This window comes from Rhinolophus hipposideros (genome assembly GCF_964194185.1).
Source record: "Rhinolophus hipposideros genome assembly, chromosome: 4".
Classification (NCBI taxonomy): Eukaryota; Metazoa; Chordata; class Mammalia; order Chiroptera; family Rhinolophidae; genus Rhinolophus; species Rhinolophus hipposideros.
This window is the reverse complement of record NC_138050.1, coordinates 48,954,829-48,970,809: the sequence shown is the minus strand read 5'-3', so window position 1 is coordinate 48,970,809 and position 15,981 is coordinate 48,954,829. Positions and strand designations below refer to the sequence as shown.

The following is a 15,981-nucleotide window of genomic DNA, read 5'->3' as shown; positions in this document are numbered from 1 at the left end:
CAAGTTTGAAGCAAGAAAAACTGTCTGTGCAGTGCTGTGGATTATTTTTAACATTTGAAAGATGAGGACTTTAATCTGTCTTTGTTGCAGATCTTTTGAGAAGACCTCCTGAATGTGCCCTCAAGTTATGCAAATGTAAAGCAAAGACTCTCTATGGAAGCTGTTTGAAAAGCTAAACTGTGCTTTGTTGTTGCAAATTGTTTTAAATCCTTGCTACTGTACTCTAGTTTGGTCTTCTCACAGGAATGGCTGTGGCTAGTTTTCTTCCAAATTATCCAAAGGCAAACACAGCTCATCTCTGTAAATGTTATTTTTCTTCTGAAGACCACACACTAGTCTCATTCGAAGAACTCATTTTCTTTCTATTAACATGACTTTATCTGTTCTCTTTGGGAAATAAAAATCTTTCTTTATTCTTTTAAAAAGAATCTCCCCCCACCTTTTCTTTCCTGGATGTATTTCCATTTTACAAATAGCTCTCATTTTACCTGAGAATGCATCTGTCTGATTCATCTAGGATGGAAAATATCCTTTCTAATAGATTAACGTGTACCGCCAAATTTCTCTCCTAATTTGGCAATGGGGCTTGGAAGTAGGTGACGGAGGGTGATGAAGTAAATCTCACCACACCACACCACACTTATGTTATCAGTGTCAGTACTAGGATATTGAGTTGGCTGGCCCATCATCTGAAAATATGTTTTCATGTTGTTATTGAGTGGTCTAGACAGTCTAAGGATTAGAGCGGAGAAAAGCTAAGAGATAAGAAAGCACAGGTTGAGGAATACACAAGGCTTGAGCTGGAGGTGGAAATTCCATCTTTTTCTCAGTGGTTTAAAAATGTTCACCCCAATAAATTAAAAATAAATAAATAAATAAATAAATAAATAAAATAACACCTGAAATCTATGTAATTTCACTAACAATTGCACCCCAATAAATAAATAAATAAATAAATAAATAAATAAATAAAAATGTTCATTCACTAGCAACGTTTTGAGTCTGTACTACTTGCAACACAGTAATGGAGATGAAAAGAGGCATTCTAGATTAACATACAATGTTACAAAGGCCACACATCGTGTCAAACGAATAGGGCAAATGGTCAGTACTACAAAAGTTCAGAAAAGGAAGCATGGAAGTTAAGGGAGTGAGTGGGAGGATGGTCTTTGAAAGGTAACGCTGGGGAAAATGAGATGTTAGAGAAAATATTGAGTTTCCCGGAAAATAAGACCTAGCGGGACAATCAGCTCTAACGCGTCTTTTGGAGCAAAAATTAATATAAGACCCGGTCTTATATTATGTTGTACTATATAAGACCGGGTCTTATTTTACTATAACTTTACTATAGTAAAATAAGACCCGGTCTTATATTATGTTGTACTATATAAGACCGGGTCTTATTTTACTATAACTTTACTATAGTAAAATAAGACCCGGTCTTATATTAATGTTTGCTCCAAAAGACGCGTTAGAGCTGATTGTCCCGCTAGGTCTTATTTTCCGGGAAACAGGGTAGTCTATGCAGGACGCAAGAAGCAGATAAAGGTCTAGTAGCAGGAAGATACTTCCACACAAAATTATTAACCATTTAGTATGTCTTTTCATTTGTCATTTACTGCCTTTCCAATGAATGTAGTAAATAAAATTTAAAAAGGGTATGATTCAATCTCGAGAGACAAGACAAAAGAAACCAGTAGAGGACAGACATGCTATGAAAAAAGTGCCAGTTCGTGGTTCAGCCATAAATTGGGACAAGAGCAATTCCGCATAGGGCACGAGAAGACAGGCGTCGGAATGAGACACATCTAGGCTCCAAACTCAGAGGCGTGCCACAAAACAGCTACGTGACCTTGTGCAAACCTTACGACCCTAGTCCATGCTGTTTTCTTTGACAATGTCGCTGGTAAGGTCCAACAAGTCTCATTTGTGGGGAGGGTGAAATCATTGTGGTGATTTGACAAAGCGCTTGACACGAGTGTCTAAGTTTCTCCCGTTTCTCCCTTCGCAGCACACCTCCTCTTTTTCCTACAGTGGGAGTGAGATGTGTGGGGTGAGTGAAGTGAGCAGAAGGGGCACGATGAAGGGAGGCAACTTCCTCTCTGCCCTTCGCCCCCTCCCCACCACACAAGCTCCCGACCTCAGGTTCCGGGAGAGTCACCGTGGAAGTGGGGTGAGGGCACAGAAGTGGGGAGGGAGGATCTGCTCACTGTAAACACAAACGCCATCAAGAGTTCAGAGCCCGTCTGGCCACCGGATTTCCGTGCCACACTGAAGCCACCCCACCCATGCGCCTGCTCTCAGTTTCCCCAGCTGTGTAATGGGGATACATCATCTCCTCCTCTCACTGGTATCGCCCGACCTAACCGCGTGTGAAAGGCTAGAACGAGCCCCCAGTTTTTGGCCTCCAGCCCCATCAGGTCCTCCTCCCGCTTTGGCTTTGGCCTTTTGTACCGACCCCACGTGACCCGCCCGGCCCGCTCTTCCCTCCTTACCCGCCCCGCCCTCCGGCCTTTCCCGGCTCTCGGCCCAGCTCTTCCCGCTCCTCAGCCGCCCCCCTCCCGCACTCTCTCTCCCTCCTCCCCCCCTCGCCTCCCTCCCGGGCTGTTGCCGCTCCCTCCTCCAGGCAGCCGTTCCTTCGCGACGCTTCCCCTCCCCCCGCGGCTGTTCCGCCGCCTCGCCTCCCCTCCCCCCGGCCGGAGCTCACTGTCTCCAAGATGGCGGCCGTGTCAGTTTGGGGCATCTCCGCGGTCCGGCCCGGGGTCCTGGCATCCCGGCTCTCTTCCTGCCCGGTAAGTAGCCGAGAGGCCACCCTCGGCCGCCCCCAGCCGTCGAACCCGAGGCTGAGTCGCTCTGGGGCCCGCTCCGCCGCCTCGCGGGGTCGGCAGGAGGCTGCAGGCCCCGTCGCGGCCTGCGCCGCCTCCCGCTGCTCTGCGCCAGGCCTCGGGCTGGGGCGCCACGGCCGCCCCCTCGCGCCCGGCCGGCGCCCGGCTTCCCCCGCCCCGCGGTCCGCGCGCCTCCGGCCCCAGGTCCCCGCCGCCTGCCGGCGGGCCGGGCCCAGCCGGGGAAGTCGGCGGGTGGGCCAGCGGCGAGCAGCCCAGGCCGCGGAGCCTCGGGCCGGGCTGTGCGGTGCCGGCAAGCCCGCTCTCCCTCGGGGGCGCGCCCACCTCCCCGGCCCCACCTGCGCCCGGCGCTCGCCGCCCAGGCCCGCCCGGCCCCTCCTGCCCGCGCTCCGGGGCGCTCCCTCTTCGGTTGCGGCCGGGTGTGCGGAGATCCGAGAGGGGCTGAGGCGGCAAATGGGGGTGACAGGCTGGCGGGTGTTGTGGTGCGGAGGAGGCAGCACGTGTGGTGTTGTGTCTGTCGGGCTGTCAGCCCGGACGCCGGGAGGGGAGGCGGCGGGCGGCTTGTCAGTCGTCGGCCGGTTTGGACGGGCGCCGCCGGGCCTGTCAGGCTCTCCGGGCAGCCGGCGTGCCCCAGACCCTCCGTGGAAGCCGCCTCCGTGGAGCTTAGGGTGCGGAGCAGCTGGGGACGGGTGATACATTGCTCTGAACTCCTGCACGTGATTTCATTGTTAACTTAGTCCTCGGGTGCTGTTTCCCTCTAATGGGAACGGCGAAGCCCCCCGTTGGCAAGCTTCGGGGTTGTGCTGTTCCAAGTTTTTCAAGTTTCTCAAAGCTCTTTAAAAAGAGAGCGCGAAGATGTGTTTGTGGGTGGGGAATGGAGGCCGGGGAAGCACTGTCGGAAGCCGGTCGTGCTTTCCCTTTAGACGCTGCTGTAAAGTTCAAGTCTGCAGGCCCTTGCCTTTGCTAAGACCGGGACACCAGCGAAAATCCCGGCCGCAGAGACAATGAGTAACTGTCATTCATTCTCTTACCTGCGAGCTTAATCAGGGACGTTTCCAGCTTCTTAAACTCAGGTGGTAGCTTCTTAACGTAGTTTCGCGTTAATATCTGCATAATGAACTTTCGTGGAGTAATAATAGTATGATTTCTGTTCTCTCGAGACTCTCACCAAAATGAAGCATAGCTCTCAGGGGGCTTCTTTTTAGTCAGATTAAAAATAAATCTTGGCTCAGATTTGAGTGTTTACTTCAGTCTTTTTTTTTCCTATTAGAGTTAATAGTACTATCCTTTTCCTAATACCTGTTAGTTTTCCTTTGGATTTTAATGTTACTTGTAAGAATAATTGCTGTGGGAGCCTTTTTTTTTTTTTTTTTTTTTTTTTAGCATTTGTGTATGCTGTGATGTAAATGCTCCTCAGTTTAAGAACAGAGGTCTAAAAAACACAAAAGTAAAATTAAATTTATTTTTGGAAGCAGAGGAGTTGTTTAGATTGTGAGAATTCATTATTTTGGTGATTTTTAAAAAGATTTGTATCTGCCAGTTTCTTTTGTCTGAAAGAAGAATATTGACTTTGATCCTGGAGAGGCAGTATATTTGTTTGTGTTTCTTTCGTTAATGTTCATTTCAGGACAGCAGTCTTGAATCTTTATGAGATCTTTTTAGACCCGCAAACAGGGAATAAATTTTTTTCTGTACCTTACGTTTGATATGTAGTGTGTGCATTTGAACGTAATGATTCTGGGCCTTTCTCATTTCTAGTTTCTCTATCTGTAGATTGGTTATGAACATTTTGACAGTTGTTACTCCCTCCAAGTACTTTAGTTTGGTTTAGGAGATGCTGTCAGCCTGTAATTCTTGAAATTTGAATGAAATTGAATTATTTAAAAATTCCTTAAGCACTTTTCACACCTGACTGCTTTCCATATTATTTTTGTTTCCATTTGGAATGTTTAAAGTATATATTGCACTTAAAATATGAACTTGATCTGTGTGTGTAAATTGTATTTGTTGTTTCTTTAATATATGAAATACTTAAAATTTTCTTAATTGTTTTCTGCCTATTCTACTGACTGTTTTATCCAGTCTGAATGTCTGGAATTTTAAAGATGAAAGATTCACTTTTACTTTCATTACAGGATTCTTTCTACTAATCCAGATACTTGTTGAAGTGCTGAATAGTTTCTTGGGGAAAGATGTCAAGGAAGAGTTTCAGTTCATAGACTGGTGAGCAGAGATTATGGCATACAGGATAGCCAGCACCCTCTGGTTAATTGTAGTCTAAGGTTATTCACAGTGCATCTCATTTTGTTTCCTCATTGTATTCTAATTATTCATTTCATTTCTTTTCTTATTTATCCCAGTGGTTTACATACATGATTGTTTTGGAATGTTGATAGAAACATGTTAAAATTCCTACAGGTGCTCAATAAACACTTGCCATTTGATTGCTTTTAAAGACTAGGATGTTTCAGTTATAGCTTATTTACAAGTGGGACTTGATAGAAAACTGACTTTGTTTTCATTGTTTTTCAGGCATAAGATAAACGTTCTTCTGCTGGGAGTGACATGTTCTTGAGTTTTTACAACTTTATGAAGAGACCCATATGTGGTGCTATTGAGAAATTTATTGGGAAGTTTGAAGACATTTCAAATAACTGGTAGTTGTGGTTTCTAAAGTAAAGTGGGGAGGCATCTATTTTATGAAAGGAGGAAGGACTTAGGCCAGAAAACTTGTATGCTATGGTTAACTGGTTCTCAGCCTCCGAAAATGTTGTTTTCCATGGTGTAAAACTTACTCAGCATCAGGATAAGGGATAACGACTCTATGGATATACGAATCCTTCACCATGGTAAAACTCGCTAACCCGCTGTATACGGAATGGATTTTGGAGGCCATAAAAAAAGTGAAGAAGCAGAAACAGCGTCCTTCAGAAGAAAGGATATGCAATGCAGTGTCTTCATCCCATGGCTTGGACCGTAAAACTGTTTTAGAACAATTGGAGTTGAGTGTTAAAGATGGAACAATTTTAAAAGTTTCAAATAAGGGTCTTAATTCCTATAAAGATCCTGATAATCCTGGGCGAATAGCACTTCCTAAACCTCGAAACCATGGAAAATTGGATAATAAACAAAATGTAGATTGGAATAAACTGATCAAACGGGCAGTTGATGGCTTGGCAGAGTCTGGTGGCTCAACTTTGAAAAGCATTGAACGTTTTTTGAAAGGTCAGAAGGATGTGTCTGCATTATTTGGAGGCAGTGCTGCCTCTGGCTTTCACCAGCAGTTACGATTGGCTATTAAACGTGCCATTGGCCATGGCAGACTCCTTAAAGATGGACCTCTTTATCGGCTCAACACTAAAGCAACCAATGTGGATGGGAAAGAGAGTTGTGAGTCTCTTTCCTCTTTACCTCCAGTGTCACTCCTTCCACATGAAAAGGATAAGGTGAGAATGGTATATGCATCAGTGTTCATAGAGCTGATGATGTAGCATGCTACAAAGTCACGTTTCTAGGAAGTTATATAGAAGTTAACACAAGTTTTGTGTTTGGAGACTTGTGGAATGATGATCACCTCTGGTTTTTTACTGGTGAGTTCTAGGTGTGAGAACTCAGTAGATGCTAATTGTTCTGATATTTTGAAATACTTGAGATTCAAAGTGTAGATTATCCATCAACCAAAAAGAACATGTTTAGATTAGAATTAAAAAGTAGCATACAACTTTAAAACTGTTGCGTAAAAGTTTTTGTATCTTACTGCGGGAAGCTGATGAACAGCCAAATGCTGGAGACTTGAATTTGAAACAAGCAAGTGACTCTAAGAACCTTTCTTCTTTCTTTTTCCCATTTTGTTGCAGTTTACCATTACACAGGAATGAGACCAATTCTTGTGACCCATAGTAGTAGTTAAGCCAATTTAGCAATTCTTATTTCTATTGTTTGTATTCTAGCTTTCTGCCATGTATTATTCTTTCTATATGACAAAGTCCTAAATGTTATTGTTTATGACAGGTGTAACTACATGGGTCAGGAATACAGTGCCCTATATTAGTAAAGTTCTGGGGAGCTGGGAATTTTGATGCACATATGGTATACGTTACTGTGCTATGTTTTATGCTGTTATTTTGTGCACTTGAAAGTATGTCTTAACGATAAATTTTGGCCCTTAAATAGATACTCAGGGATGAGGAGAATTTTGTTAATAGCTGTTTCTTACATTGACCTAGTGTCCTAGCTGTAAATTTATTTCAATTGCTCTGAATTGTAGTTCTGTGGAAAGTGGTAGTAATTTAAGTTGTTGTGCACCTTGGTAGGATGAGAAGATGGTAAAGTTAACATTGAATGTATTTAAACATATTTGAGATTTGCTCTAAATTTACTGTAGTTGATAACCCAACCTATAATTTTTTCTTAAATAGCAATTGAAAATTAACAGTATTTTTCTTTGATGAAGTTTTTAGAGATCTATTTTAGGATTCAATTTTCTCTGTGAACTTTGAACTAGAAGTTATCTTACTGAGGTTACTCTTAAAATGATTCTGATAGAGAATCCCATTCATAAAATGGTTCTGTATCATTTCAGCATTTAAGAGTACATTATTAAAAATTCAAGGTGGACAAGTGACTAAAATGCTTTATTCTGTTGTTCAGTGCTGTAAGTACTCTTAATCTGTGAGAACTGTTTCTTGATCACATATAGCTTAAGTGAAATGAAATACAATTGATTCCTACAACTGTTAATCGAATGATCTACAGGTTAGTTGCTTGGAAAGGGAATAATTTATAGTTTAGAATGAATTCACTGTCATATCTGTGAATTGGATATTATAAATTCTTGTTAGAACACCTGGGTGCTTGCTTTTATTATAAATTCCCTTGCTTGGGTTAGATATTTTAATTAAAAAAAATACTAACTATACATAAAGTGACAGTTGTGCATATTACTAAAAAGTAGTCAATATAGTGCAATGTAGGACAAATCTGAGTCCTATCACCCTAGGGCTTTACTCTTGGAAAGAGACCTTGAGGACCATCTAACCCAACAATCCTTATTTTGCAGCTGAGCTGAGATATTTGCGTTAAAAAAAAAAGTTTAATCCAGCAAAGATCTGCTGGTGTGCTTTGGTTAGAAATTTCTCTTTGGTTACATAATTTTAATATATAGTGCTGTTAGCTGGAGTAACTAAATGTAGAGGATACATTTGGGAAAATTGAGTTTCTTGAGTAGACTCCTATATATATATACTGATCTTATTGGAAAACTAATTTTATGATAATATCTACAAAATTAGGAATGATGAGATCTGTTTGTATTTTTAAATGGAGTCTTATTTTCAATAGTGAATTCCCTGCTTGACTTTCCCCAAAGATATGAAAAGCTCACATTCAAAATCATAATAGAGTGAACTCTAACGTGAAGAATTATTCTTCCTCTCAACAGGTCACAGTGTATGTCTGCTCCTTTTATTGTGTTTTAACTACTTTCCTCCGCTTTTTTAAACTATCCATTGGATTCCTATGTGGAATTGATTGACTTGCTGTTATGAACTTAGATATTTTCAAAAGAAATTATCCAGTGTATTTTTGACAGTGATGGACAAAGGAAAGTGTAGGCCAGAAATAGTTTCACTTTTAGGCATTAATTAATTCCTCAAATAGTTATTGGGCACCTACTGTGGTCCAGGTACTTGGCTTAGAATTGAAATGGCTTGGAACTGAAATGATTTTATGTTCTCTGGAATGCAAATGTGTCTTATTAGTATGGTCACTGGGGTGAGAGATGAAATTCAGGGACTATATGAAGTGACGAGCAAGTTCCTCTTTTTTCTATATCATTTCTAACTTTTTCTTTCTTAATTTTTTGCTATATTTACCTTTTGGCAGGCATTGTAGACCTGTATGTTAGATTTTCAGCAACTGAGTGGTTTTTGCTCTTTTAGATGAGATCAGCTGTGTAGAAATATTTTTAAGAGTTTTTGTGAAGACAGCTGAATTTAAGTGTGTTTTCACATTGATAGGGAGGAGACTATGGGATACTGTGGTTTAAAGTTTGATCCCTGTTCTAAGGGAAATTTCTGAGGTAGCTTTAGGTTGTGGTAGTTCATAGTGGTTTATTTATTTAACTTGATGTGTTTACTGTGTGCCAGGTGCTACTTTAAAGCTATACATATATTAACTCATTCAATCTTCATACAACTCAAGGAGGTAGGTACTGTTATTTTACAGATGAAGAAATTGAGGCATAAAAGAGGTTCTGTAACTTGTCCAAGTCAGAGATATTAGGAGACAGGGCTACGTAGGGATTTGGATTTGGGCAGACTGGCCCCAGGTTCAGTGTAATAGCCGGAGCTCCTGCCTCCTGGGAGTTGTGTATAATGCCCGTCACTGCGCTCAAATACACAGTTGGGAAGGTCTTGGTGTTAACTTCATAGCACGTTCTCTAATTGTGAAAGGACATATTCCTCCCTCACCCCTTCACTGTTTGTGTCCCTTTTTTCTCTTCCCATCATAGAATGAATTCTAAAACTGACTTTGAACCAGTGATAAAAGTACAGAAACCAAAGATTACGAGTAGTCTGGTTTTTATACATATTAAAAAAATAGTTTGTCTACAAGACATTTTGTTTTATTTTTTTCTTAAAGACAATTTCTAAGTTTGTTAATTTTTATTTCAGTCGTCACTGAAGTTTTATCATTTGAAGTTTGGGATTGGTTGACTGTAATAGAGTGCTTTCATTTGGGACAAAATGTTGTTTTCCCTTGAATTGTGGGTGATAGTGTGTAACTGGCATGAATAACAACTTCCTCCTTGTAAATTTCTTTTTGAAATATGGATATGACTGTAAGATAATTTGTTCATTTATTTCATTTATTCATTATTCATTTTGCAAATGTTTAGATGCCTACCATGAACAGTGCATGTAGGATTTAGTTCCTGTTGGGGATTAAGGCAGACAGCATAGAGACAGCATAGAGTCCGAATTATTTTGTTTCTGAAATGTGGCATGGGATAAGTGTGGCTTTGACTGGACCTTAGATTTTTTGATGTAGAGATGCTGATTAGAATGGAAATATGTTCAAGTCATTGAGAGTTAAAAATGATAGTGTTGATTTAGCTGTTTGAAAATGGCCTTTATAGTAAAATTGTTTCACATTTTATACGTTAGAATGGAGGTATTACAAAATTGTTTACATATGTAAGCTTAATTTCAATTTCAAATATCCTGTTGCTGTGATGCTTTATACTACTAGTAAGTGTCCATGCTGTTAAATTCGGATGTTTACTGCTTGACAGAGTGATTGTTTGCATAAAAAACAAAAAAACACACAACAATCCCTGTATCATCTGAAAGCAAAAGATGCTACAAAAAAGTTGAGAAGAAATAAATTAGTAGTAAATAAGTGGAAGAAGTTCTCAATCTAAAGAATATATTAAGGGGTGGCCGGTTAGCTCAGTTGGTTAGAGAGAGCGTGGTGCTAATAACACCAAGGTTGCCAGTTGGATCTCCGCATAGGCCACTGTGAGCTGCGTCCTCCTTAAAAAAAACAAAATGAAATAAAGTATATATTAAGAAATAAAGTTCTAAGAGAGCATACAAGCAAGTGTACTTATAGTATGGTTATTGGGAAACTACTTTTTGGGGAAACTTAAATTACAAATTTTAGTTCTTACATTATAAACAAAGGAATGCAGGATGATGCCAACATAGCAGTTTTTAAGTAAAGAAGGATTACTTTAGAGGAAGTTATTCTAGCCATACGTAGTGGACCTCATTTTTCAAGTCATGGCAAGGACACAGTGACATGGGTGATGTAGGTTTTGTAATGTTACTGAGTGTATAACTGATTGATCTCAATAATTACGTTTTTTATACATTTCTTACATCATTGTTTATACTGTTTTTTGTTCTACACCCTGAGGAGAAGCTGGCTAGAAATAAAAATTTGTTACTGGCAAGTAACAAATTGAAGTAGATTAAGCATAAATGTAGTTAGGAATTGCCTTTGTCTCGGCAGATTTGTTCATATAAAAAACAAAAACAAAAATTTAAAAATAACTCTGGCACAGATATGTTTGTAATGCAGTATTTGTTTAAATACAATCAACTGTACAGATATTTTTTGGTCTTCTAGTTAGGCTATGAGCTTTGTGTGTTTTGGTAATTTTTAGCCCATGATATACCTTGAAAGAAAACTTGAGCTACTGAAGCAACCTTTGGTTTAGTCATTGCTAATCAAAACTTCTATACCCAAAACTTCTATGCATATAATCTAGACATTTTTCTTACAGTTACTAGCACTTCACTGTTTCTTGGGGTAACTTCTAATAAATTGATGAACTAAAAAGAAGAAATTAATGAAGACATCAGATACTACAAATTGCTTCAGGAATACAGATCGAGAAGACCCCATCATCATCACCTCTTCTCCCTCTATCAGTAGGCCAAGGGAATGTAAGCAGTTGCTTATAGAAACCTATTAATAGCTAACATTTGTTAAGGGCTAACAATGTATTGGGCAGCATTGTTCTTAGAGCTTTAACGTATACTTTCTTACTGAAGTCTCCAAAGGACTCTACGTGGTTAAGTTTTAATAGGCATGATATATAATAGCTCTTTTATAACCAAATTTTCATTATTGCTTGTCATAAAACACCATATGGAAAATGAATATATGCAAAATACATTATCTTCTTATCTCTGCTGCCTGTTTTTTTGTTTAGTTCATCCTGTCACATGGCCAGCACTTTTTACTTTACATTTACTTTTAATACTATGAAAGTGAATAGTAACAGGAACTGTTTGAATCTGAACACATTTTTTTTTATCATTCCAGTCTTCTTGAAGTTGTAAAAATCTCCTTGACAGTTTTTTTTCCGGTCTTTTCTTTAGAATATTGGAGAAAGTATATTTTTTACACCTACTTGGTTCTTAGCTGTGTGAAAAGACAGTATGGGTGCCAAGTTTGCTTGTTTAAGTAGAATTAAAAATTTATTTCCAGTGAGCTGAGAAATGTTTATTAAAATCACAATAATGAATACTTCTCATGCTCTGATTTAAAAATTTTTAAAGAACCAAATGTTACATATAGAAATTATTAAAAGCCGCGTTCTGATATAGTTGTTTACCAGTTGGCTACTCGGGTGGAGTCAGTTCCCAAAGGATCTGCAGCAAATGAATTAGACCAGTAGCGACTTCACTCTTCTGCTTTTTCCAGCTGGAGCGGGATTAGGACTCATTCTGCTACAGCTGGTTCCCAGGAATATCTAAGGTTGTTTCTTTTGTTTTTTTCCCCTTTGACAGGAAAGTCATAGTTTCCAACAGGTGGTTTTCATCAGCGCTATACATAACTGTGTAAATTCAAGTTCAAAGAATTACTTTGCAACTTCATTAGGGAACAGGTGAAGAAACAGTTCATAGTATGGCACTGCTTGGTTAAGGGTTGAAATGAAGCATAGAGATTGTAGTGGCGTAGCATTTAGATTTGCAGAATGCCATTCTGGGTCAAAATAGTTTTTAACTGCCAGCAATTAAAAAAAATAAAAGCTGCTAAGAAAAACTAAGTATAGTGTTGATTAAGGGTTGTTTTTATAGTTGGATTATATTATGTTTACAAATATAGATACATTCTTAGAAAAAAACGATTGAATCTTCTGCATTTTGTAGAATTCTGTAATCTTGGATAACAATGATTCTAATCTTATTTTACAAATAGAGAGACTGAAAGCCAAGGAGATTGTCTTGTTCAATGCCACACAGCAAGTTCACACACATGTGGGAGAAGTGGTCAGGCCTTTCTCTGTTCTATGCTTTTTTTCTTTGGGCTGTAGTACTACTTTATAGCATTAGAGAGCAATAAGTATAAACTAATATAGTTGTAACTCTCTTCCTTGATGGAAACCATATAATAAACCCTGCTATAGAGAATTTTTGTGGTTTTTGTAAACCACAAATATGTAAATCTGGTTGTTTCGGTGTTTGAAGATAGCTATAGACTCTTGAAAGTTGAAACAAGTTTTTTGAGGGAGGGGAGACTGCTTTCTTACTGCCCAAATAAGGAATTATAAAGTTTTGTTATGTTTTTAGCTAAATATTATAAGAACACGCTCAGCTACATTAATGCTGGTAGAAAAAGTATTCCTTGAGTTTTGAAAAACAAAAAAACGAGTGTCCACTTACAGGTAAGTGTGATTTTCCAGAAAGTCTATAATATAGATGACCTCTGAGTGACTGGGATAATTGGTTAGAATTTAAAAAATTTAAGACTGAAATAGAAAGGTACAAGCCTTTCTAGTAATCAATGAAGTAATTCTTATTAAAGGCAATGATTAGGATATACAGTCTATCACTCGTTGTGTATTCATAGTATCTTGGTTCTGGGTGATTTCTAGTACCAGTAAACAAACCTTATAGGGAAGGCAGCAGACAACAGATCATGTTTGTCATTTTTGCTCTTTATGACTTGAACAGTTCATACCTGCATTACTTTTACTTTGTCATAAAACTTAGAAAATATATTAGAATAAAGGTTAAGATTGGGGACAGTTATTAGTAAAATAATTGAATAGTTTTAAAATTATTGGTAAAACATGTTAAGGAAAAAATGATGTGGAAAGAAAATCTGGCAACTAAACTTAAAATCTTTGTATGCATGAAAGAAGACAGCTGATTCTTTTGCCATTTAACCCTTAGTGCAGAAGAGGTGGATTCCATGTATGTGGGGTGTTACCATGTTTAGTACTGTAGGCTGCTTTTTTCTAGAGAGCTGCTAAGTGTGGGTTTTCAAGTCTTTCTGCTTTGTAGAGTGCAAGTTTTTCTTTTTTCTTAGTCATTGGACTACAGGAAGCATTTAATTCCTGAGTTTTCTGGAACCTGTAACAACTCTTGGGAACATTACATTTTATGTGTGTGTTGAGTGTGATGCTGTGCGTTAATGGTTTCCCAAGTTCTCTCTTCAGGACATCTTTAAATATCTGACTTGGTAAACAGTTTAGATCTTCTTGAACCATTTTCCTGCTTTAATTATTTCCTTTGCTAGTCAGTTTTTCTTTAATTTTATAACAGAGATCTAAAGCCCTATTCTTTCTAAAACACTGGTTCTTGACACGAAGTCCACTGCCATGTCTTCGTAGAGAAAATAGAATCTACCTGGCCATGTGAGCTCATTCAACATATTATGCCCCCATCTCATACTAACCTAAATACATCTGTACTTAATGTTACCCCCTTTGCTACCTTTTCAGAGGCGGTGAAAGAAGTGTCTTGTGCAGAGCTAATTTCTCCATTTATGTGCAGGACCCTGTTCTCTCCTGTCTCAGGGGCCTTGTTCCATCAATAATAACGTTCCCAGTCTTTTCACTCTTTGCCCCTTAGCGTGGGAAGTCTCTTCCATCAGATTAGAATAAAAACAAACAACGCTGCTTCAGAGTCTTCTCTCCATCTACACCCTGTCTGTTTCCTTCCTTTCATTTGGAAACTTCTTGAAAAAAAGCCCATATTCATTTCGATGTGTTGCAATCTGGCCTTTGGCCCTAGAGCACCATTTGAAACAGCTCCGTGGACAGTTTTCAGTCCCTGGTTGCCCTCGCAGCAGCATTTAGCACTTGTTGACCATTCTCTCTTCACTTGACCTCTGGGATAATTCTTTCCTAGGTGTCTTCTTCCCCTTCTATCTTTCTGGTAATTCATTTTCAGTTTACTGGCTTTTTATCTTTTCCTTTTTTATCTTACATGCTGGATTCCTTAAGGTTCTGATCTTTGCCCACTTCTTACTGTTTCAATCTTCCTGAGTTAACTCTATACTTGCCTCCCCTTTACTAAGTTCATATCTTAACCCAAACCTCTCTTTGTACTCTGGACTTGCCTGTCCCACTGTGTAGTGTCTTACCTAACTCGGTTCAAATTCATGATGACCAGATGGAACTTATCACCCGCCTCCAGCTTCTTACTGTGCAGGGAGGCATTGCCACTGGCTCTGATTACTACACAGAAACTTTGGTGCCGCCTTCTACACCTCGTTTGCACCTTTTTTTGGTTCAGTTCTAATCCATCCCCAATCCTTTCTCCTCTACTTCTTCAACATCTCTTTCAACGTACCTCTTCTCCCTTCCAGCTGCTGCTGTCTCCGTGCAGGTGCCCCTCATTTCCCTCCTGATTACCTAGTAGCTTCCCCATTGGTCTTCCTTCCCCAGCATCCTCGCCCTCCAGTCCGTTACGCGAGGATGATCTGACTGAGAATGAAGAGCCAGACCATCTGGGTTTGCATCTCATATTGGCGTTACTCGCTCTATCACCTTGGGTCATTTTTAAAATCTTTATCTGCCATATTTCTTTCTATAAAATGGGGATAAAACAGTGCCCATCTCATAATGAAGTTGTGAAGATTTAATGTGTTAATATACATCAGTGTTGACTAATGGCGCCTTGTGCAATGGTGGAATGTTCTATAGCTGCTGAGTACAGTAGCCAGTTCTTGAAGTGTGGCTTGTTGACTGAAGAACTGAATTTTTCATTTTATTTAATTATAATTTAATTGACATAGCTACAGATGGCTAGTAACTACTGCACAGCACAGAATACATGAAGTCCAGTGTCCTGTAAATGTTAGCTCTTACTACAGTCTTTCTAAAATTAAACTTAACTCCCCTTCATAAAATCCTTCAGTGCCAACTTCCATAGCGTAGTATATGTGATTTGTAAACTGCTTCTTTACTCCCTGTGTTGCTCCACACTTGTCTCCCGCTACTTTTTCATTATGTTCTCTGTGTTCCATTATACCAGTGGTTCTCAAAGTGTTGTCCTGGGACTAGAAGTAGCTGTACTGTCACCTGAAAACTTATTTGAAATGCAAAATCTTGGGTTATATTCCTGGCCTACTGTATTACAAAATGGGGGTGGGGCCCAGCAACTTGTAAGTTTATAAGCCCTCTGTGGGAGTCTGATGCATGGAACCACTGCACATCCAAACTACTTGCAGTTGTCAGATCCACCTTGCTATTTCTTGCTCCTATTTCTCATTCGAATAATCATCCTTTCCCTCTTCTTCACCAATTAGCTCTTATCTAACCTTGCAGACGTAGCGTAGCGATGTCCTCTTTCTGTTTCTTCCTTGCCTTCCTTTCACCCATCCTGCCTTCAGG

The 15,981-nt window shown here is 39.6% G+C and overlaps 1 protein-coding gene across 4 annotated transcripts in view; it reads left to right on the top strand.

The window, feature by feature from the left end:
* Positions 1–2,692: 2,692 nt before the first annotated feature.
* KAT6A (lysine acetyltransferase 6A) overlaps positions 2,693–15,981 on the top strand; it is a 93,750-nt gene continuing 80,461 nt past the window's right edge. For 2 of the 4 annotated variants that reach the window (XM_081046347.1, XM_081046345.1), the window contains exons 1-3: positions 2,699–2,792; positions 4,979–5,066; positions 5,376–6,289. In XM_081046347.1, the coding sequence (XP_080902473.1) occupies positions 5,690–6,289 (600 nt within the window). In that variant the 5' untranslated portion in view covers positions 2,699–2,792; positions 4,979–5,066; positions 5,376–5,689. Of the gene's footprint in view, positions 2,793–4,978; positions 5,067–5,375; positions 6,290–15,981 lie in introns of all 4 variants that reach the window. The other 2 variants (XM_081046344.1, XM_081046346.1) reach the window with 2 other exon arrangements.